Genomic DNA, 24,925 nt, shown 5'->3' with positions numbered 1-24,925 from the left:
CTTCTTGCTCCGCCCATGCTCACTCATATGTGTATGTACTTTTTGTTACCACTCAGTATGACTTTGCTGTGGAATGGAAGCTTGGTTATCCATATCACAGGTTCTTACCAAGTTTGGAAACCAGTCACCCAAAACCTTCTGAACTGTAATCTTATTTATTGTTTTATATGTTATATGGGAGATAAGTAAATTATTATTATTATTTTAACACCTTAAATTTAGCCACGAAATAAAAAACAAATTCATTTACTATTATTTATTTGAATATTTTAATCTGTTCAACAGATTAACAATAAAATATCTATAAATAAAAACAAATTAACATAAATGCTATCGATAAAACAGTTCCACAAGTTAAGGATATCCAACATACACTTATATCTATGGTTCATAAAATCTGAAATAAGGAGGAACGTCAATATTCGTAATTTACTTGCACAACACCTAACTTAGAACTCTAGAAACACTGGTAAACACCCAATGAACTTAACACTAAAGACATCTAAATAAATAAAAATGTCAATAGAAATGTTTTTACCTAATAATAATCTAGCGTGATTTCAAAGTATCACGCAAGACTTTTAATAATGCCGTGATTCCCGGGATTTTCTAGTTAAGTATTCCAAAGTTAAATAGCATTGAAGATCAATGCTTCATAATAGTACAATTAATGTATAGTACACGACACGACAGATGCATTACACACGTTTGACACAACATTTAACTATTCGAGGGAGATGGCGCCACAACCACGTAACGTTGAAGTTTTTTACTATAGGTAATGCAAAATATGTACTAAAACATTACCAGTATGGTGAATATTTTCTTTAAATGTATACCTCAGAGTAAGATTCAGAATAAAGACACTAGTGAACTATCACTATTTCATAGCCAATTCAAGGCGAATCTGGCGCCATCTAACGGGAACACACATAATTAAAAACATTAAATATTAAATTATATATTGTAAAAAACTATTACGGCTCTGAATTAAGTTACTCTGTATTAAATGAATTGATAGTAAAATGAATTTTGATAGTATATATATAGTTATAAATTTAATATTTATTTTATACCCTGAACGTTACAGAAAATTTCCAAAAATACTTTCTTTTTTTTCAGTCGGTGATAGAAGATAGACGGATTTTTGTGTAGAAAAAAATCATTTATCTATCAGTTATCTTGATAAATTAGGTACAATAGTAGAACTATCAGATAATTGAAGATAATGTATGTCTTAATCATACACAGCGTAATATTAATAGTTTTAAAATATTTTAACACATTTATACATTTATTAATAGATCAAATATAAATTATAGAGAGTATACAAAAGCACAGTAAAGATAAAAGATGGCGCTGATAATCAGTTTGGCCTTTTAAAATTATGTACAACGAGTTATAGATAAAAAACCCCTAATTCATAAAATTATAGCATTTTAACTAAAGAATTCTCAGACGAAAGGTTACTTAGTTAAAAGTCTGCAATTAGATTATTTTTTTAAGAGTACACACTTCAACGATAAATAAAAATCGTTGTTTAGAAAAGTCGAATTCCTACAATACGCGGTATAGTATAGAGAATGATATATTATTTAGCAATATTAAAAAAGCGTTAGAACCGTAAAAAAGCAGGCTCTTAAAAAAATAAAACACGAATGTTCCAACTTCCATAATTTGTTTCGTCAATAAATGCATTAAAAAATTGTCGCTTACGAATACACATCACATAAAAAAGCTTGGAATTCATTACTAATTTGATTTTATAGATAATTCGTTTTGGTTTTCGTTTAGGTCTAGTATTTGTAATCGAATAATAAACGCAGTAGTATTAGCAAAAATTCATTATAATTATATTAATTAACTATTGTATTTAAGTGGTATTAAATCGTAATACCAAGAATTCAAAGTTTAAATGTATGAAAATAGTTCATAAAAAAACATTGAATTGAATACCTTTAACTAGAAGTCGGTTAATATCATATAAGCATATAAATTTGCATTTTAAATGCTACATGGCGATTTTCGCACAATTTGAAAAGGGACGAAAGAGAGGGTACTTTAGTTATAAGTACTGATTTCAATTGTTTTTTATAAACCTGAATTCTTTAAACACAAAGTCCTTTTTTATGAGTTTTATACAGTTCTAGTCTCTTAGCACTAATCACAATAAGAGAATGAGCCCATTGGCTAAATTGTATGATAGTTATTAGGAGTTGTTAAAATAAGTGTTTTTACATATAAAGCAGTCGTTATAACACATCAACTACATTTTTTAATCATTTGGAAATTAGCTATTTATATTAAGCATGCCCCATGATCTCAATAATTAGACAACGGTATTGACGGACAAAATTCTAAAGAATTTTCATTCGATAATGACATCTATGAAATATTAATATATCCTGTTGACGGTGGGCCTTTAATAAATCGCTTTAATTCCCTCTTAGTCCTTTAAATTAGGTCTCACCAGTAGGGAACGTTAAAGAATCATCCTTTCCCACTGTAAAAAAAATTGTATCATTTTAAAGGGTTTAGAAACGAGCTTAGTCTGACTCCCGTACGACAAAAATATATTGAATTTATACATAGAAATCTTAGTTCGCGCTGTCTCGTTTTGGAATCCCACCCTAAGACTTTTGTTTATAACATTTTCATTATAGCGACATCTACATTGTGTTACTAGAAACACTACGATGACATCTTTAATCGAAATATTTCCCTGCCCATCATGCCAACAGCGACAAAAAATGGTCACTGAATAGGACTACAGGTATTCGTGATCGCAATTAAATAAAAGTAAATCGCATATAAAAATTTAAGTACCATCAGACCATAGCAGATATCTGGCAGCCGATTCGGCCATGTCAATGCCTTCATCATGCGAGGCAGGACGCACCGTGCTCGGATGCTCATATGTCCTAGGATGACTGGCGTTGGAATCTGGAATATAAAAATCACAATATATATTTTTCAATTGAACGATAAATAAACAAACGAACAAAACCCAATTCATACATTTATCAGGCGTTTATCATCTAAATATAAAACATAGTCGTGTTAGTTACACCACTAATAACTCAAGATCGGCTGGACCGATGTTAGTTATCTTTCTTTTAGTGGTTTCATCTTCGTTCCGAATAGCAGAATAAATAATAAAATATCGAATAACAATAAATACATTAACAACTTTTACGAATGCCGCAGCAGCTTGTGAAAATGCTTTTTCTTGACAAAACTACAAATCATTTTACACCGAATTCAGGAAGATCGAACACATGTGTAACCACATCAAATGTTGAAAGTGCTTTAAAATACAGTATCGCAATATTAGCGCTAGACGCATGAGCCCTAATATGTAAGGCGGCCATACTTCTTTCGCAATGGCAAGCAAAAAATATTTCTGTATAAATTGAAAAAAATTGTACAAATGTTACCATCATGAAATCCTTAATTAACTTTACTTAAAGTGAACACGCAATTATTAAACTGTTAGCCGGGACGGCTAGTTTAGAATATAATTGTTTTATTAATTTGTTTTATTAAAAACAAATTTTTAAATCATAAATAAATTGTAATTTAGCATCTATTTCGGCGATATAGCCATTTAAAGACTTTCTTTCCTTTTTGTAACAGTAGAAATTTAAAATAATAAAACATTTCCGTCTTTATTTATAATTGAACCCTTTATCACAGCATAGCACCAATTAGACCGAAAAGTAGGAAAGAGTGGAGTAAAACTGAATATTTTTTTATTAAAAAAGGGTTAGTTCACATGTATGGTAATAGTAATATAAGTAATCGTTTAGCAATGATTATATGATGTAGATAATAATAATAAAAGTGAAAATTGTACAAAATTATATTATATACAGAAACAATATAATTTTGTTGAATCTGAAAATTTTTGAATTTTCCATTTAGTTAGATTATTAAATGGTTTTACCTGTCACCCAGTAATGAGCAGGGCCATCACCGCCGCTAACATCGTGATGAGACATTGGATGATTGTCACCCGTCGTATACGATGGAGCGGAATTTGGTGATGAATCTGAAAATGATAATTCAAAGTAAGTACTGTTTGGAAATATTTAAAAGAATATTTCAGTTTATTTATTAGTGTCTATAGAATTTTTTGTTCATATAATTATAGAGTTAGTACTGTTAAGTGTGGGATTTACAACCCCCCGAAACGCTTCTCTAGGCAAAATAGCGTTTTATTAATTTACGACCAGCAGCCTTCCGACAAAATTAAAATACAAGACAGTATTATATAACTTCGGTTGCGGTTTGTAAACGGATATGATTTTTTTATTTAATAATACTCTACTCCTCTGCCATTGTGTCCTGGGACTTTTTCTTACTCCCACACTCTTTTAAAGGGACAATATATTAATTACAACAAAGTCGACCATGTCACATGTTAATATATATATATATTAACTGTCATGCTACGTCATCGTTGATTCGACCTATCGGTGGTCGTTTTGTGTCACGTGACTGACGTATAAAAATTAATATATATTAATCTATTTTGATTATAATATGATTGTAATAAATCAAATGTAGATATAAAAGTGAATAATATATAACTCTTCCTAAGTACTTTAATCATATAGACCACTATAGTCACACGGCTCTAGCCTTGTGACTTGACCGTGATTTTTTTTTTTATAGAACAGGGGGCAAACGGGCAGGAGGCTCACCTGATGTTAAGTGATACCGCCGCCCATGGACACCCTCAATGCCAGAGGGCTGGCGAGTGCATTGCCGGCCTTTTAAGAATTGGTACGCTAAAATTACGTAATTAATAATTAAATTGACGCTTGATTAGTGCGTCTGCGAAAACTGTGCGATTTTATACGCGCAACCAGCGGAAGACAAATCATCGCAAGTCCATCCAGGCTTGGTCATTATATTAATTATGAATAACGGTTAAGCGATCACTTAACGAATAAATGAAGAAATGTAATTTATAAAAACTTACCAAAACTCGGAAAACTCATTGAATACGGCGTATTCATAGATATTGGAATGGGTTGTAGCGGACTCTGCAACTGTAATATAAATAGTATGTTGTTACATACACAATAATAATACACAGTAATAAGTGTTACTAAATTTCAAATAAATATAATTAAAACTTATTACGGACACAATTTCCATAAGCGTCTCTATATGCTATTGCGTTTTTATGTAATAGAAGGCAAACATGCAGGAGACTCACCTGAAGTTAAGTGATACCATCGCCCATTAACAAAAAATACTTGAGAGGTGTCAAAGAACGAAGTTCCTTTCGATTAATTAGTGAAGGAACTGTGATATTTTTTTTAATAATAATATTTTTTATTATTCACAAATATAGTGTACTTTAATACGTATAAGTGTACGTTAATATTTAGTGGTAAACAGTGAAAACAAGAGCAGAGTGTCTTCCCTTTACTAGAGATTAAATTAGTGTTATTGGTCATTTCCTTAAGATCAGGGGCGTAGCTACCGCCGTATTTGCCGTATCAATTATACGGGGCCCCCGGGCCACGGAGGCCCCCAAAGTGTGTAAGGAAAAAGAATAAAAACTTTATAATTTATTTTATTTTACAAATGACAAAATTCTATAAAGCAATTCCTTTTTTTGCCGCCTTAAGCGTGCGTTTCTAAAGTTGGCTCATTCTCTTATAATAATTGGTTGTAAGGAAATACCATCGATACTCTATTGAAAAGTGAAATCGATAGTAAAATTACATTCTGGAGAGATGTACTGCATCGTATAATTAATGTTATAATTACTTTAGTATCTTGTAATCTACCTTTGAGGGGGCATGATTCTGATTCTGGCAATTTTATGGCAATTTCACGTCTGCTATCTAACTATGATGCAACTTTAAAAGAACTTTTTCTACAACCGAAAGGTGAAATAAATTATTTAAGCCCTACGATTCAAAACGAAATTATTAGTTTGCTTGGTACTAACGTTAGGAACTATTTAGGTCTGCTAAATACAGTAAAAACATCTCACTTAATCTTTGTGACCAATTAAAGGCTCTAAAAACATGCTTAAATTCTAAAATTAAAAAAAATTATTCCATTAAAGAACTCATTGAATTATTGCTAGTAAAATTCAATAGTCTTGCATCCAGTTTTCCCGAGGTAATCACAGCATGCTTTTTATTCTTGGCCCTTCCAGTTACAACCGCAACGGCAGAAAGAAGTTTTTCAAAATTAAAACTAGTAAAAAATTACTTAAGAACTTCGATGGGACAAGAACGGCTGTCAGACATCTCACTATTGTCCATAGAGGCAGAAACTTTAGAAGAACTAAAATCATCATCAGCCATAAATGATTTAATAAATCAGTTTGCCGATAAAAAGGCAAGGAGAATGGGTAAATTATGTGATAAATAAATATTACTTCACACAATATTTGTTTTCTTTTGTGAAAAATCTTTACCTCCATATACCTAAGGGCCTCCAAAAAAAATTTTATACGGGGCCCCGACAAGGCACGCTACACCACTGCTTAAGATAAAAATTCTTTTTAGTAAATTAAGTTAGACTTGAATTATTTAGTCTTAAGTTAGGCTAGATCGTTATATTCCATGATGAGTGAGTGAGTGAGTGAAGACACATATATATAAAAAAAACAAATATAATGTAATATAAACTTAATCAGTAGGCTCAATTTTAGTAATAACAGTGCCTAAAATGAATTTTTTTTCGAAACAATTCCGTTCAGAGATGTCGCTAGCTTCGTCGTTATAACTTTTCGTCTAAATTTTGTCTATGGGGGCTAGCCCATTTTACAATGCACGGTAAGGAACTTCGTTCCAATAACATTGACACGAGTCCGTTTCCGGCCTTTCAAGATTTGGTACGCTCTGTTCTTGAAGGACCCTTAGTCGAATTGCTGTCTTAGTATAATTAAATTTGAATAATTGGCGTTTTGTATGGAAAAAACTAAAGTAGATATTTTAGTAGTATCTATAATCCATCTACATTATCTATTATCTGTCCATGATAATAAATTACCTAACCTTAAAAAATCAATATGGAATATCAAGTCTCTGAGGTCATTGATTCAAAGTAGGGCCTACATTGACATTTCATTCTATATGAACAATTAGCACTTGCTCTTACGGTAAGGGTAAACATCGTGACGTCATCCAAAAATTAAAAAAAAACGTAGTTGTCTATAAGAAATAAAAATAATCAGACTCAATATAGGGTTGCAGTGGGATTATTATTATCATATATCATTTTATATATTAATTCACTTAAAGTTTAGATATAACGTTATTAAATCATTAAATTTAGCTTACGATATATTGCCTAATAATACAAATACTGTTTAGTAGAGATCGCTTACACTCTTATACATCAAATGTCTTAAGATTATAAATACTTGGTTCAGTCAGTCATTCAATGGAAACCATTGAAAAGGAGACAATGTTAATTTAAAATTATTATTACTCATTATGATGTTTTACTGACTACCAGTCATTTGGTTTCATGTATTCTGTATTTGTAATCTGTGTTATTTTGGCAATAACGAAGACAAAGTCATAGAAAAACCGAATTTAGTTTAATGTTTTTGACGTTCATAAGTGTACTTCTTTACGTACCTATATGAATATCAAATCAAATCAAATCAAAATTTATTTATTCAGTTTAGATGCGACCTAAGGCATGCTTATGAATGTTCAAAACGTTTACAAAATTCGCGAAAGAGCAAAACTACGCCATCCGTTCGCAAGACTACCAGGAGGTCTTGTTCTGAGAAGAACGGGCAAGAAACTCAGCAAGTTTTATCTTCCCTTTATATACAATAATTCAAAAGAAAATGTCGTAAACTAAAAAATATAATAAGATATTTTATTTTTGATTTTGTTAATTTCTGATGTGCCTATAAATGGTAATTTTATTTTTAATTTATAATGGTAATTTATTTTATAATGAATATATCCAGACTAATGCCAATTGCCTATTACTATAGAACAATACTAGCTAAACTTTATGCACGTGTCGAATAAAATATTCTCTCTTTTCCTTACATCGTATTAACCGTCAAGAAAATATTTCTGTTTCCGATGAAGTTGAGATTTTATTATACAAAAATTTATTCCCATTGATATATACACACAAACAAGATTAAATTACACGTAGGTGGTTCTAGAAACTCTGAGCCAGCTAGGACCACCACGGATACATCAATTTGCAAGTAAGGAGTTTTATTGGTTATTGCAACGGTTGTAAAATTTTAATCTGTAATGAAACAGTGCTAGCACGCTATTAAACTTCTTTAGAGCATAACTTAATATTTACACCCTATATTTGCTGATTCTGATAATGTAACATGAAATCGTAACAGTTATATCTCAAGAGTATAAGATTCGTGGTGTAACAAAATATCGCGTCATATACTTATATATTGGAGCATCGTTTCTCAACCATTTTTATGTGTAACCACGAAAAAGCCAGACACTCAAAAAACACAACTATAATTATTCATCCCTTTAATAAACGAATCATCTGTACCCATTTGCAGTTTGTATTTATTATTTTTTAACACCCCGTGATCCCCCTTTAAAACATAATCGACCCCTTTTAATGGTCGCGAACCCCGCTTGATAAACGATGCATAGTTAGCCTAGTAGCTTCACCGTGCGATTGCTGCGGTCGTAAATTCGATCCCCGGCTGTACCAATAGACTGTCTATGTGCACATTTAACACTCGCTGTACTGTGAAGGAATGTATCGTGAATAAATCGACTTGTCTCAAATCACAAAGGCTGATCACGTACTTGTCTTTGAAATAAAAATCATCCAAGAAACGGAATCGCTGGGTTGTAGAGCCTCTTTATAACTTTAATCAACTTAACAGATGGGGAATTGTATCGAATTCAAAGTTGACTCTGTACTTAAATGATAAATTTAACGGTGGGGTTTCAGATGCAATACTAATTCCTGGATATCCAATTATTTTAGTTAAGTTAAGTTAAAACTAACAGTCCAGAGACGAATGTATTTGCTAATCTAATTTCTTAAGTTAAACTGGGATTTCATCAGAACTATTAGTGATATTGTATAATAGGGGGTGACCGAACATTAGGCTCACATGTGATAATGCCTTTGAACACTTATGAGTACAAAAGGCTCGCGAGTGTCTTTCGAATTATTGTGTCTTCACTATTGTTATTTAAAAATATGTGCAATAAGATAAAATATTCAAATCTTAAAGGGGAATAATGTGTTGAATGAAATCAGTACAGAAAACATTAATAACTAAAATTAATTACTGGCTAAAAATATTTAATATATATAGATACAATGCAAAGGTTACGAAGACAATTAAGCATAATTAAAGGCTTCTATGTTCCAAGAAATTGCTGAAAAATTATTCAGGACCGATTCAATTCGAAGTTGTTTTTGTGTTTAATAAGGAGCAATGTTATTTTCTGTATTACATCTCTCTCTTTAATCGGCAGCTCATTGTCGTGGTCAGCAACGAAGCATCTAGAGTGGACCGTTTCCACCTGTTTGTTCCAGTTGTTCCAGCGCCTCTCGGTCCATCTGGTTGGTGAACAGCTACGTGATTGTTTGCCTTCTGTATTAAATACGTGCTCACTAATAGCGAAACGAAAAGATGAAGAAGTGACAGTGACTCTACAAGAACTGACCTTCGATCTTCTTCTGTCTTATTGTTTTATACTGAAATTGTAACTTACTTGTACTAAAATAAAACTTACCTGTTCTTGTAATTGCTGAGTGATATACGATCCGAATGGCGACGCCTGGTGTTGAATGTTGGAGTGTGGCGAGCAAGTACTTCCGTAACCCAAGCTAGACGTCGGTTGACTAAGCCAACTCCTGAAAGAAACATTTACTGTTGTGTAAAAATGGTTTTTTTAATACTTACTTATGATAATACACTGACTTCGATAAAATTAATAAATTATAGTTAAAAGGGTTTTTTTTAAATTTTAAATGGAGTTATAGTATTATATTTATATTTTGTATTCTTAATTCAAAAAGCAATAAAGAAACATATTTTTATGGTAAGTAATGTGTTTTTTCCTTCAAAGTTTCCTGCGTAGGCGTGGTTCATGAAAGATCACAGATAAGCAAATATCGCGGAAAATTACTAGAATGGTATTAACTATATAACTCAAACGTACGCAAAATGTCGCGCTATGTGCTGATATCAAGGTGAAAAAACTACGTTTATTGCAACAATCTTTATTTTTCTTTTGTTTAGATTTGGAACAGGAAGTGTTTTAGAATGTTAGTTGTAAGAAAATATTAAGACATTGGATTCGAAATTCGAATCAAAATTAATTATCTTCATATAGCTACTACTACCCCCAACTTTAAGTATAAATTGCAATTTAATTTATACATATGTTTCAAAGAAAGTATGTTCACTTAATAAACTTTGCTTAAAAAGGAAATCACGTGTCTTTACCATTTGAAACCTAACTAATTATATATTTGTAAGTACTATTTTTCTACTAAAATTATTTATTCTTCAGTCATATCTTTCACACGTGTAACTTATTGTAATTGTGTTCCACTTTTGTAACTTCCTGCAAAATCTTAAATATGATAAGCGTAAGTACCAAGACCGATCAAAGATATAATATGTTAAACTTAAAAAATAATTAACGAATTTCTCTCTGAATTATTTAGTATCTTACGTCTTGTGTTTACAAAATACTGAAAAGAGATAACAGGTACTTCTGTTAAGATGCTTATAATTATAGTATTAATATAATTCTTATGAGTACGGAAAGTTAGCATATTTTTGGCATCTAATAAGGAAGCGATAATATATAAATAGGATTTTCTAATCGGTTTAATTTTATACACTTTTCCGTAATGCAATTGAGTTAATACTTTTTATTCACTGTAAAATTAATTGTTTTTTATCGGATTTCGTTTTTAATTCTTGACATGATCATCGTGATCCGAATAAATGATACGTATTCAAAAAATGGACGAAAAAGCGGATTGGTAACGGAATTCGTTAATTTTTTAATTTTTTGTTTTAATTCTCATCGTTCCTGCAGATATGACTACTATTGACAGACATGGAGACAATATATTGGTGCACAACATTTGTTCGAACTATAGATGTAGATCGTACAATATTTTATATAAAATAATACAAATGTTCTAGTAGGACAATAGGTCTAATATCGCAAGGATAAATTCCTCTAAAATAAAGATAAATTGAAAAATATTTAAATAACACCTTGTAATAAACCACTTAATATGACATGCTATAAAATTGTCATTTTGCAATCATAATATATAATCGGTTACCGGGCCACCTCTTGACATTATTTATCACAACTACAAAAATAAGAAAAACAATGGCGGGCGAAGATACTCATAAATATGTTTTTGATACGACACGTGTCAATATAAAAATACAAAGATCAAAATTCAAATTCAAAAGCTTAAAGCCCAGTTTTAAAGCTTATTTCGCATCTCCTTGCTCTCCGTAATGAAATGTTGATCCATTAGTTCAAATGATTTCGGCTTTTGGCTACATATATAGAAAATACTAAGTACGCAGAGTTTTAATTAAAGAACAGGGGTTCATCTAAAATTCAGTGGTCAAATGAACAATGAATATTAGTTCGAAATATTAATTCAATTGGAAATGTGTATTTTACTACAACGACAATTTCCTCTTTAATAATTTATTACTGAAATGCAAACGCAATTTTTTATACTAAACGCGGTAGCCGTTCGACGTTTATCAAATTCCACCAACAAAGGATGTTTATTACGTACTAATTCAAAATAAACAGAATTGACTTCTGGCTTAGTATTGCTCATGAAGAGCTTCAGATCTTTAATCATACAATAAACTTTTACTAGAAATTTCCAACGGATTAAATTTCTCGGTAAACAATAAATTTCCATACTTTCATATTCATTTTTCATAGTGATATATATTTAATCATTTGGACCTCATATTTCATTAGTACGTAATCATTTATTTTTCTAAGAGGCAAGTAGATTAACAGCCTTCGATGCCTTTGTGCACATCGACTTAACGAGTATAAAGCGTACCGCTTTTCTTTCGATGATTTGCTACAACGTACGAGCGAGTGTTAAATGCGCATTGGAGTGTCCATTGGTGAAGCCGGGATCGAACTCACGACCTCGGGCATGAGATTCCCATGTTCAAGCTATAAGGCCAATTAGTATTTATCATAATTATACATGGTTTTAAAGGATTCACTAATATTTTTATAACTGTTTACTAGTCAGGAATAACAATAAAAATTATAGTAAAATTAATATTTATTAAGCCCGAAAGTATATATTTTTTTATAATAGGAAAAATACATTAAAATCTGTTTAACTTTTAACTACAATATTTTTGGTATAACAGCCATTGCTAACTTACAAAACTTTGCGGTTAAAGTCTTTGTAAGGTAGAAACTTGCCTTTAACTCCTAAAAGAAATATGAATAGTTTATAAGATGCTATAATATTCAAGCATTTGTTTTGTAAACTTGTTAATGCGAAACGTAAATATTTATTATAATTAATTAATTTGTTTTATTGTTTGTCACAGGCGGGTTACTGTAACATTTATGGGTCGATGTTACGTAATGTTAGCAAAGGTTAGTTATTGTTTATTAAACGTCATTAATTTCTTGTAACAATTATTACAATACTTAAAATCGTAAAAAAAGAGTGTGTGTACTTATGTACACGCGATAGAAGTTATACTTCTTTGGCGTTTGGATAAAAATAGCTAAAATGCAGTATTGATTAAATATTAAAATTAATCAAAAAGTTTGTATTTAAATAAATAAATTATTAGTAAAAACAATCACAGTCGTATATGAAATTGATTAAAAAACACCAAAATAATATTTATTTATTCACACTGTTTAATTGTACTGTTACGAAATACGTGTTCCAATTATAAAAATACTAGAATACAACTTGAACATAGGTATCGATTTTCACGCCACCTAGACCTAACTTTACAATGTCGAATTTAGATGTTGGTGTGCGCGTGCATCGTAAAAAAAAATATTTTTTTCCATCGCGCCAAAAGAAGTATAACTTCAAAAAATAACTAATTTTATTTTATTATTTTTAAGCTAAATTTCTAAATAATATATGAATCTTATCTTCATATAAACTCGGGAAAAACACCATTTGATAATAAATTTAATGGTTACGGGCGATATGTTTTTTTGTTGTTCTAAAAACGGGAAAAACTCGAATAACGCTGTCAGAACAGCCACGGACAATACCCAGTAACTGCTCCTTGACCTAGTGGTAAAGTGATAACTCTTTAGAGGTCAGATGTCGAATCCTATTGATAACATGATTTAAGTAAAAAGAAATTCTACATAATATTTCAACAAACACATAATACGCTACACATTGCACAATATAAGTAATATTGATTTCATAAGTATGGCGTGGTGTCATCGATTCTCATATTGAACATTTTACAATTATTTTAAAGCTTAGGGCCTGTTTCACAATGTCCGGATAAGTTCTACATAAGCTATTTATTACTCATTGATAGGATAAACGGGAGGATAGCGTTTTTTGCGTTTCACGACTGTCAGATAGCGCTATTCGTGTTGAAACGCAAAGTGTCTTATTTGGAACTTTTATATTTCAAATAATGTATGTGTTGCATTTGGTACTTTATCCATGCATTGTGAAACAGGCCCTTAGTGATGTTGGGCTAAAAATAAAATAATCTTAGAGGGTCTGTTTCACAATGTACGGATAAGTTCTACATAAGTGCCAAATAAGCTATTTATTACTATTCTAGTACTAGTCAGATACGCTATTCGTCACATAAAGTCCATCATAAGTCATAAGTGGTAAATAGCAATTTATCTAAAACATAAGTGTATAATCTAACTTGATTTGTGTTTGACTGATGTCAAACAGGAAAACGTTGAAAAATATGATTGTGTTGTCTTTTATTAACTACTTTAACACAAATTATGTAAAATAATTATAAGCATCAATCCGTCAAAAAAAGGATTGCCTTAAATATGATTGTGAAACGCGAAGTTTCTTATACGGAACTTTTTCTTCCAAATAATTTATGTGGTACAATTTGGTACTTTATCCATACATTGTGAAACAGACTCTTAGACTTTTGATTTTCCACAAATAATAAAACATCCTTCACACTGATTACAAAGTTAAAATTAAGTACTATTGATTTCGCATTATAAGAAAAATAAAGGTTAAAGTTCGTTACCCTTAGAAACTTAAAATTCTTCGATTCACGTTTTACTATTGTGTTTTTATATTCATCATCGTCGTGGCATATTCAAGTCGCATTTGTTTAATACTTACGAGTCAAATGGTGGATAAGATGATGAGTAGGTGCCAGGCCCGAAGTAATTCGCGGATATGGAAAGGGACTGCACGTGTGGTTGGCCCATTGGCCCCGTGTGGTAAGCCTCACCATACAGTCCTTTGCCATAAGGAGTTCCACGAAAGGGTCTCTTCATACGGCGGCGCCGTCGGAAATTTCCATTTTCAAACATATCACCGCATTGTGGATCTAAAACAATGCTTCAATCACAACATAGAATATTTTTATACCAAAGGAACGCAAGCCAGTCGCATCAGCATTTCGCAATACCGCATTTCTTATCTACAGGAAGTACTTCCGGGGAAAACAATGGTAATTTTTTTTAATTTACCCCTGTTATATATATGCCCAAAACTACCATTGTTTTAGTTAAATAAGCTTTCTTACCGAGAGTCCAGTAGTTGCCTTTGCGTTCGCCACCGCCTTCTCTTGGTACTTTGACGAAGCATTCGTTCAGACTCAAGTTGTGTCGAATGGAATTCTGCCAGCCTTTCTTGTTCTTTTGAAAGTATGGAAACTCCTTTGTAATATATGCGTAGATTTCGCTGAGAGTCGCCTTTTTCGTTTCGCTATTTTGTATAGCCATTGTTATCAGAGCAACGTAGGAATATGGCGGCTTCGTTGCTTCTGAATTTGTGGTGGATTTTTCGGAATTTCCCGAGCTGGAACTTGATGTGGCGTCTACTTTCGGTTCGGAATGACTATAAATTCGTTAAAGTTATTAAAAAAAAACTATTATTTTTTTTAACTATTATATTTAAACTATTAATAGAATTGCAATTAACTACCTAATTAAGGGATTATCTGAAAGGATGGCATATTGAAAGTTTTATTTAACCGCCCACACGCCTTCTGCCTCGAGGCAATGCTATGATATTCTTGGAAGTAAAGAGCTTTATGTTTACAATGAGATTAAAAGCGAAAACAAAAAAGGCACAGCTTTTTCTTGTAGTATTGATATCTCGACTTCAATATAAAAAAAAACAGAAAAGTTAACGAGATAGAGATCTTTTAAAAAACTAGCAGTAATTATCCGCTTTGTAAATAGTAAACTAAATTCTGCACTGTATTATTCTTTGTATTTTTTAAAATAAATAAATCAATGGCGCTACAATCTCTTTAGGTCTTGGCCTGAGATTTCTGAATCTGTTTCATGATCCTTTTTTTAAACCTAATAGGCAAGTAAGTGATCAGCCCCACTGCCTGACACACGTCGTCTGCTTTTTGGGTCTAAGACATGTCGGTTTCCTCACGATGTTTTCCTTCACCGTTCGAGCAAATGTTAAATACGCACATAGAAAGAAATTCCATTGGTGCACAGCCGCACGCTGAAGGCACTAGGCCAACACTGCTCATATTTTATTTTTACTTAATAATAAAATATTAAAAATGTATATTAATGAAACCAAATATTACCTTATAGCATCAGACAATGTGGTAGACACGGCTGGTATGGCCTTCATTCTAGAGATGAGCGGAGAGTTCCCTCTTTCATAGTGATTGCAGGCTCTCTCTAGCCTTTTATCTATAATACAAAATACATAATCAACATATGTTTAAACCATAAACAACTATCAACTATCATTTCTGACGATTAACAATACAAGAGACTGTACAAAACTCGACCACTATCACAGACGTAAGACGTAAACGGTTTAAAATATTTTCACTTGTGTGTTTTAGTTTTGTTGAAAGTTTGATAAATAAATAATACAAAATTCTAAAAAGTAATTAAAATTTTAATAATTTAATTGGCAGGGACAATTTGTATTATCGTTCTATATGAAAGCAAAATCTTCTTTCTATAGTTTTAGATATACCTACACTTATAGAGGTGTTTGGTATAAATCTAGGCATAAGTCTTAGTCATCTCAACCAAACTCGGTCTACGTGTGATTTATTTATCTATGACTTATTGTTTATACAAAAAAACGGCTGCCAAATGATGTTTCTATCTTCTAAAATCTTCAACTTAACTTAAGCGGTAGTAGGCCTCATAATTAAGATATAAAGCCTTCATTTACTTTTATATTAACTAATAATACAAAACAATCATTCTTTCGTATTCTGTATCCTCATAAAATAACGGCTCTTTCGATGAGCTTTAAAAAGCTCAACGAAACGCACATAGACGCTATGTTTCCCATTAATAAGAACACATATCGTTGTGATAGTACAAATCACAGTTGACTGTTATTGGGTCTTCAACCCAACAATCTCATACACAGATGTTTTGATTATTCCTCTATTAAGTATCCATTGGATCGAATGACACGTAGCCACTAGGCCAACACAGCTGAATTAAAATTAAAGGCTGATTAATTTTAGCAGCAAGCAATACAATATAGGTTGTTTGGAAGGCGGGCGGTATCGAACGTGCTTCCCGATACGGTTTTCTTAGAATCATTTGTTTCGTTATGTTTGAATAATGAAAACAATTTCGCTCGTGCTCACTCAAATATTTAAAATTATATCAATTTCACACTGAATTTATTTATATACAATGTTATTGTCCTTGTAAGATCCGTTGGAAAACAATTATAAAGCGTGCATTAATACCGCTCCCGTAATGATTTCAGGTTTGGGTTAATTTTAAATGTATTTACAAATAATGAAACTACCTTACCATTGTACCTCGGGGTAGCTGGGGGCGATATGGGTCTTTCACTACAGGTGCTACATACAATCATATCTATATTAATATAAGGTAATTTTCAACATTCTTACTTAGAATTTAAAAAGTCTATTGATCTTAAAATTGTTCCATTACTTATTTAAAAAAGTATGTAAAATACTATAACAAGTTTAACAGATAAATGTTTATTTAAATAAATCTTTAATTTTTAATTAAAATAATGAATTGTATTTCTTTATTTATTTCCAGTATTCCCCATGTTATATTAGATAAAAGCCAGCATGGAATACACATTTAAACATGTGTATGTAGCACAGTTAATAAATGTTAACTAAAAAGACAATAATTGCAAAGAAACACTTCTTTATCGATCCTTAAGATAGTTATCGAAATGATTTATGTATCCCCTAGGTATAGAGAATAATTTAACCAATTGCTCAGTTTCTTTATGAATCCACATACTATAACGTTAGCTGACACTAAGAGCGCTGTCACACGATGCGGTAACAGTGCGGTGCTGCGTCGGAGCGGTGCCGCACGTCATCCTACATACAAATTACTATACCATGTCACACAACCTTGTGACCTGCAAGACGAGGCGGAGAGGCCTATAGATCGAAAAAATTGCGGTGCGGCGTCGCACCGAACCTTTACCACATCGTGTGGCCGCGCTCTAAGTCGAAGTCCCGAACTCTAAAGTACGGTATAGGCATGCCTTATTAGATATTAATAATAAAAGATACCTAGCCCAAATAAAGTTCAATGAACACAATGAAACGCCACCTATGTTTAGCAGCTAACATATATCGGCATAATCTATTATGTGTATCCAATTCAAAGCATAGCTTATTGCTTATTATTAATTATTGATTAAATATTAAAACCATAATATTTCGTCGGAATTATCAAAAATTAATTCAATGCCAATAATTCTATGCGTACAAAAAAAAAATCAATTTTCTTTGCTTCATTGGTAATTAATAAGATTTTGCGTATCACGCGTGCTAAGTGATGGAATGCGTCAGTCGACAAGTCGGTATCGTGTTCGAAGCTGCGAACAGCACTGTGCATTGTGTCGCATATAGAACAATGCATCGTATTTATAAAACATTTAAGACCGTATCGTTCGTGAAATTAATAACAAATAACAATTGTGAAGCGTTAGGTAGCGCGGTGCGAATTACCCGAGTCGTTGAGTAACGTAGATTTTTTTTTTTGATTACGCGTATGTTCTTACGTACATTGATAACATTGAAGTAATTTTGATTTTTATCGACTCGCGTTGTGCAATTAGCATAGAAAATTATTTCATGAATTTTATTCACCAAACTGAAATAGAGAGTCATTGCAGAGTATACTTGAAACAGTGTAATGAGACTAATATGTTTTTATAATATACAAATAAAATAATACATATGATAATTTTAGACTCATAATTGGGAATTGTAAGAAGTACTCACTTCAATATTTTTATACAAACAAAACGAATAAAATTCTCCTGAAATTGTTGTTCATATTAAATTGGTTCCAGTTAATGCGGTACTTATAAAAAATACTTGTATTATTTATATTATTTTTCTTTGGAAACTTCATTTATTAAACAAACATACACTTATATCAGATTGACATAAAATTTACTCGCATTAATTACGTGGCACGACTGATATAAAGTTACTTTAATTTCTGTGCTTTATAAAATAACTATTTAGCATTGGAGCCGTATTAGAGCTTATATTAAGAATTTTTGGGATTCCTCAACTCAATATGCCTATAAATGATATATTCCAAACTTATAAACAGTCGCACATGTATTCAAATGTTTTGACTACATAACACAAATCGTATAATAATAAATCATTTATTTTCAAGAGAGTGGTACATAACTATTAATTATTATATGTAAAACAAAAAATCACCTAATTAAACTCGACTCATGCCGTAGGCTAATACGACCTCTTTTCTATTAATTACAGTTAAGCACAGTCAAAGTTTAATGTTACGATGATTAAATCTTTTATTTCGTGTAACGATAATGAAAACGGGCAAGATCTAGCCTTGAGCAGAGTAATACAATCTTTTCCGCTCAATTAACGTACATTAACTTAATATTACCCCGAGCTATTATGAAACGACTGACTTGCCATTGCCATTTTTAACAGTACGGAAAGGGGTTAGCTCTCATCATGCCATGCTAAAATAAATGAGTGACGCTTCAACATTTTTAGATGTGGTCCTTAGATTGCTGAATATGTACGATCATTTGTCAATCTAATAAGCAAGTAGATGATGATTCCTCACGATGTTTTTGTCATCGTTCGAGCGAACGTTAAATGCATTCATAGAAATAAAGTCCATTGATGCAAAGCATGGAATCGAAACTACGACCTCAGGGGTAAGAGAACTTGGCTTCACCACGCCAACACTGCTGTCTGTGTATAACAGAAACTTAAAAAATATCTCTGTTAAATAAATAATTAAAAAACACAATCGGTTAATAAAAACCAATAAAAAAAGATTTAGTTCTTATCCCATCCATAACACTATTCGACTTTTGTTTGTTGACAGTTGTTTACAGAAAACTTTATGGGACAAATAAAAATAACGTAATAATATTGTATTAAATGTAGTTTATTCATTGAAAACCCTATATATTTTTCACTAATGAAAATAATCTATAATTGTGTTAATTTATGTAAATAACTAATAATTGCAAGTAAACATTGCGAATGGCGTCCCCGAGGCTTTAGATAGTAAAAATGTGTAAAGTAATTTATATACGTATACAGTAGATAATTGTAATAACGATAGGCTACATAAAATATTTTATTGGTAGTAGAAGCAAACAAGCTTTAATGTTAGTAGAGAATTTAACACAACGATATTTCTTATGTATCTTCGTACCATTTGTTCAAGGATACTCTAATACTTCTTGTAGGATCTGAACACCTGATTCACAACCTTTCACCAGTATAATACGCGAAATAGAACTAATTTGAGTGTACGATCAACCAGGCTCCAGAAGATAAACCACTTGGAAATTACACCATATGGAAATTGTATTTGTTTTTAAAACTAACTCCCACGCGAAATTATCGCTAATAGAATTATCACTTAATAACGCTCTCTCTAACTCTACGCCCTTGATTTGCGAACTGGTAGTAAAGTAAATTTATAATTTATTTATTTTTTTTGACTTTTATAAGTTTACTTGTTTACTCATATGAATAAAGAAATTTTGATTGATTGATTAATTGATTCCCTCTTCTATTGTACCTTTGCGCTTACTTCATTTCCGTTGACCCGGATTTTTTTTCGACAATAATTTTGGTTGGGACCAGCCTTGTACCCGTAACTACGACTTGTAAATTCATGCAGACGAAACTAAACGCTGTGTGAATAAAACCGTATTGACCTAAAATATATATTAATATATACTGTCGATGACGGAGAAGAGTAGAAGAAAGAGGCGTCACTAACAAGACCATAATAGCGTGACTGAATAAGAAGAAAGAAGATCATAAAATAACATAGGAAAACAGACAAGGGAGGCCCTCACCTAGTATCTGTTTATGTTTATCTGTATTATGTTTATTAATAATTATTGTCTGTAAATATCAGTCTTCTTTGACATTCCCGTAAACAAAATTTGAGATACGGCCTTAAACTAAATTTCAATATTGCATAATGAACCTTTATTCTTTTGATTAGGTCAATTAACAGGTTTTGAAATGACAAATTAACGTTGCACAAATTTATACATGAATTTTACATTCTAAAAAGTTCTATAATTTTGGCAATACTTTCGAAAACATATAATATATATTAACTATTAATAGAGACAATTTTGTATCTCAGAGCTTTCTTTGGGTTAACGGGTCAGGTTAAAAATAGATCGCGCCCACAAAATACACGCAATTGAATGCGGAGAGTGATCCATTAATAAATTATATGAGGTGGACCTCAATAACTTAATAACAATTATAAATAATGATAGGACAAATAGCTTGTAAGCGATAATGTCGTCAATCATTTGTATCACGTGAGTGGTACATAATCGAGAAATTATAAATTACTTTAAAGCATCATGTAAATATAGCAACAATTTCTTCAAAATCAAAGTTTCAAATGTCAAGTGAAAACAAAGAGTTATTAAGATTAAATAATCACTACTTAACTTTCAGAATTTGATACTGATAGTCTCGATACGTCACTAATACAAAAGGTAATTGTTCTTTTCAACGTTAACACGCATGAGTAGGCTGTTAGATAATACATTGTAGCTCGTATAATGAAAAATGAACTCAATTACGTGTGTACTTACGTACAAATTTGCTTAAAATAACGTTTTTTCTCAAGCCAAACGCGTGACTGACTATTACCTAACCGGCTGAGAAAAGGGTAGAATAGGCGGAACCTTTACTATGAACAGCCAATAGAATTTCGGTATACATTGTTTTTAATACCGTATATTTAAATTCGGTATCTTTATTTAAATACATTTGTACTCACACATATACGGCACAAAATGCCAAAGGCTGAAGCATGATACAGGGTTGCGATACAAGCAATGCAATGATAGAAACAAGAAATATAATACAATTAAAAAAAAGGTATACTATACGTTTTTTTACATACGAAAATCATATTCAGAGTAGAATTTTGGCTAAGTTCGGCTTATATGATCTTAACACCTTCCTTATATATTTCATCGTACGATCGAGGCTTCGTTGGCACAGTCTGTGTTCAATATTATCAAAATGCAAGCTTAACCTGCTACTGTAAAAAGCATAACCTATTAAAACAATATAATTCGTCTGTGAAATGAACAGTTTAATTTTTAGATTCAAACATTGATGTTTCAAAAACATTTATTCACTAAACTTCAAAACATTTTCAATTCGAACCATACGAATTATATAATTATAAACAATGTCAAATGCACGTAAACAGCACGTAAACAAATTTGAAGCGAGTCGAAACAAAACAACATTTTTCCGCATATTACCGTAAAACATACGCGATAAATGCAAAAGTCGTGTAGGTCCCTTACTATGCCTAATCGATTATGCTGTAAATGCTCTAAATCGATAAACAATTTTCTATTTGTATTCGATTCGATTCGGGGATTAAAACGTTCACTCTTTTTAATTACCCTGATAAAACAATATTTAATACACAAACTACATCTAGAGATGAGTCCTGATAAAACCGGAAAATTTTTGAAGCACTTTCAACCAATTCAGCCATAATAGGTTTGCGAATCAACGGCACATATAGAGCTGTCAATCTATTTCAACGTTGCGTTACATATCTCATTTATATTTGTAATATAATTGTTAATGCGTTTAACTAGTAAAGGAAAGACAGAAATATTAGTAAGACTTTTCTAATTTAAAGTCATAAAAGGTATCATGTAACAGACTACTGATATAGAATGCTTTAAAAGGCGCCCTAAATGTAAACAATCGCCATGTACTCGCAAATGGAATATATATTTGTGAATTTACTCAGTTTTCTTAGAAATATATCATCACTAGCTAGCTTTGAGGACAGATGATTTTACAGAATAATGTATTAGCGTGATTACTCTTAACTCACATAATTTACCGGGGCAGAAATTCAGTGATAGGTGTATAAACCCGAACCAAGTTAATTGAAATAATTATATATTTTATAGGAAATTGGAGAAATAATTAAAGGTACTATTATTTAAAAAATACACATGATACTTTTAAAATGTTAAAAAAAAATTTTACGATCTGATAAGAACTGGGCAGAAAACTGCCTAGTTTCCTCGAACGATATAAAGGTAGATAAATTAAACAGCGAAGATTAACTAAAATTTTAGACAGAATTACTAAGGTGAAGATTTATTCATTTAATGAGCACACGATTATGTTATTGTATAATCTTTAAATATAATTAAACTACAGTCAAAACCATTTACGACATCGTTTAGAACAACATACAGGTTATATTGACCAATATCAAAGGGCCCGGCTGAATTCTATTGTCTTAGGTACTTAATAACAACGTCATTGGCTGTTACGACTATCGGTTTTATCGACCAAATATTACTAGTCCCTTCGATGTCGTTATAACAGATTTTGACTGTACAATGAAAGTAATTTTCAGTTAAAAGCGATTCAAGCAAATACGGGTTCTCGTCTAAGAAAGAAAGTTTTTGAATTTATTTTTTATAGAACAGGGGCTAACGAGCAGGAGGCTCACCTGATGCTAAGTGATACCGCCGCCCATGGACACGCTCAATGCCAGAGGGCTCGCGAGTGCGATGCCGGTTTTTTAAGAAGTGGTACGCTCTTTTCTTGAAGGACCCTAAGTCGAATTGGTTCGGAAATACTTCAGTGGCAGCTGGTTCCACGAAGAAAAATTGATATAATAAAAAAATAAACTAACAATAAATCTAAACATCGTGAAGCAAACGGGGTCTTAGCTCTAAAGTGGATATCTGACAGATGAGTCTATAAAGAAAACTTGATTTTTTATTTTTAATATAGAAAAGCGTCATGTCTGCCATAATGTAAAAAAAAATAAATGTGAAACCCAGTCCCGAGTTTTGAAAACACGAAATTATAGTAAGCGATGTGTGGGGTAGCGATTACTTGAAATATGATAAACAACACGATTGAATTGCTGAGTTATAATAACTCGAATAAAGTTTTATTAATGGTACATTTTATTCTTACATTATTTAAATATGAATACAATTCTCTAAGCACATGTTAAATGCGCATATAGAAAGAAACTCCACACAGTCGGGGATCGAATCTACGACCTCAGGTATGAGAGTCGCACGCTGAACCCACTAGGCCAACACTGCTCATGTAGAACTTATCGCTATAATATAATATATTATATTATGGTGCGCTACGATTGTTTTACTAAATTTCAAGCACGAAATTTACTCTACGATTAATTCTCTAAAGTAAAAATCAAATCTCAATTTAATAATTATCGTGTTAGTTATGTAAAAGTTTTCGATGTTCCTAATAAATCTTAAGGTTATAGGATCTGCGAAACAACAAGCGTATGACGTACGAAGTTATGGGCTCAGAATAGTTTTTAGTGCATAAGACCGGACGGCATTAACTTCGTAATTCAGTACTCGAATCAAAATTATTTCCAGGGCGATTAAATCTATCAATGAGTTTCCGGCAGCTTGACACTTAATATCGAACTGAATCGAAACCGTTCAACGAACAATGGGGGTTAGGTCATAAACTAAATGCGCCCTACGTTACGAGGTAGGGCTGCCAAAAATGCATGAAAAAGCAAAATCGCGTTAAGCTATACCACATTAAAATCAACATTTAAACAGAGTCTAGTCGAACGACCGATGTTTGATTTACGAGTAACACAGATCTGAAGTTCAATTTAAAACAAAAGTATCCGAACCAATATGCAATAAGAATGGGATTCGTGGCTTGTGGCAACCCTACTCCTATTAATACGCAAAGGCATTGTTTTAAAATACGAAACATATTTGTATGTTTGCTTGTTCCTGACCGAATACCGATGTATGTATATGTAATAGTGGCAATATATTGTTTATATGTATTCGAATTAGGCTGTTAATATTATGAAGTTTCTCTATGGGCCCATTTTAATAAGTGCGTTGCTGGCTGGCTGGTGCGTTGTTTATCTCAGGCTCGGCTCTCAGTGCATCCTAGGCCGAGATAGGAAGCCGAACAAGCTTACGGGACAGGCATGGACACCTTCTGTGGATGAGTTTCTAGGTTTTTTTAGTGTTCCACAGAATCAAGTCGTGATGTACTGCTTACGTTACCTAAGCTTTCACTTATATGAGCTTTTTATTTCTTGTAAGAACGTGTGATATATTGAATATAACTGCTTTTTGGAGAGTAATGTATGTGAATTTCGGAAATCTA

At 31.9% G+C, this 24,925-nt stretch overlaps 1 protein-coding gene across 1 annotated transcript in view; it reads right to left on the bottom strand.

Annotated features, from left to right (window-relative positions):
* Positions 1 to 250: 250 nt before the first annotated feature.
* Positions 251 to 24,925, bottom strand: part of LOC110993984 (forkhead box protein L1) — a 50,835-nt gene continuing 26,160 nt past the window's right edge. Inside the window, exons 4-11 of the mRNA XM_022260437.2 lie at positions 15,797 to 15,905; positions 14,768 to 15,081; positions 14,359 to 14,569; positions 9,744 to 9,864; positions 4,988 to 5,057; positions 3,947 to 4,051; positions 2,827 to 2,943; positions 251 to 2,503 (exon numbers count right to left, since the gene is read on the bottom strand). Of these exons, the coding sequence (XP_022116129.1) occupies positions 2,460 to 2,503; positions 2,827 to 2,943; positions 3,947 to 4,051; positions 4,988 to 5,057; positions 9,744 to 9,864; positions 14,359 to 14,569; positions 14,768 to 15,081; positions 15,797 to 15,905 (1,091 nt within the window). The 3' untranslated portion in view covers positions 251 to 2,459. The remainder of the gene's footprint in view (positions 2,504 to 2,826; positions 2,944 to 3,946; positions 4,052 to 4,987; positions 5,058 to 9,743; positions 9,865 to 14,358; positions 14,570 to 14,767; positions 15,082 to 15,796; positions 15,906 to 24,925) is intronic.

Source organism: Pieris rapae, chromosome Z, assembly GCF_905147795.1.
Source record: "Pieris rapae chromosome Z, ilPieRapa1.1, whole genome shotgun sequence".
In the NCBI taxonomy this organism is placed as follows: domain Eukaryota; kingdom Metazoa; phylum Arthropoda; class Insecta; order Lepidoptera; family Pieridae; genus Pieris; species Pieris rapae.
Note: the sequence above shows the minus strand (reverse complement) of the source record. Positions and strands in the feature narration are given on the sequence as shown.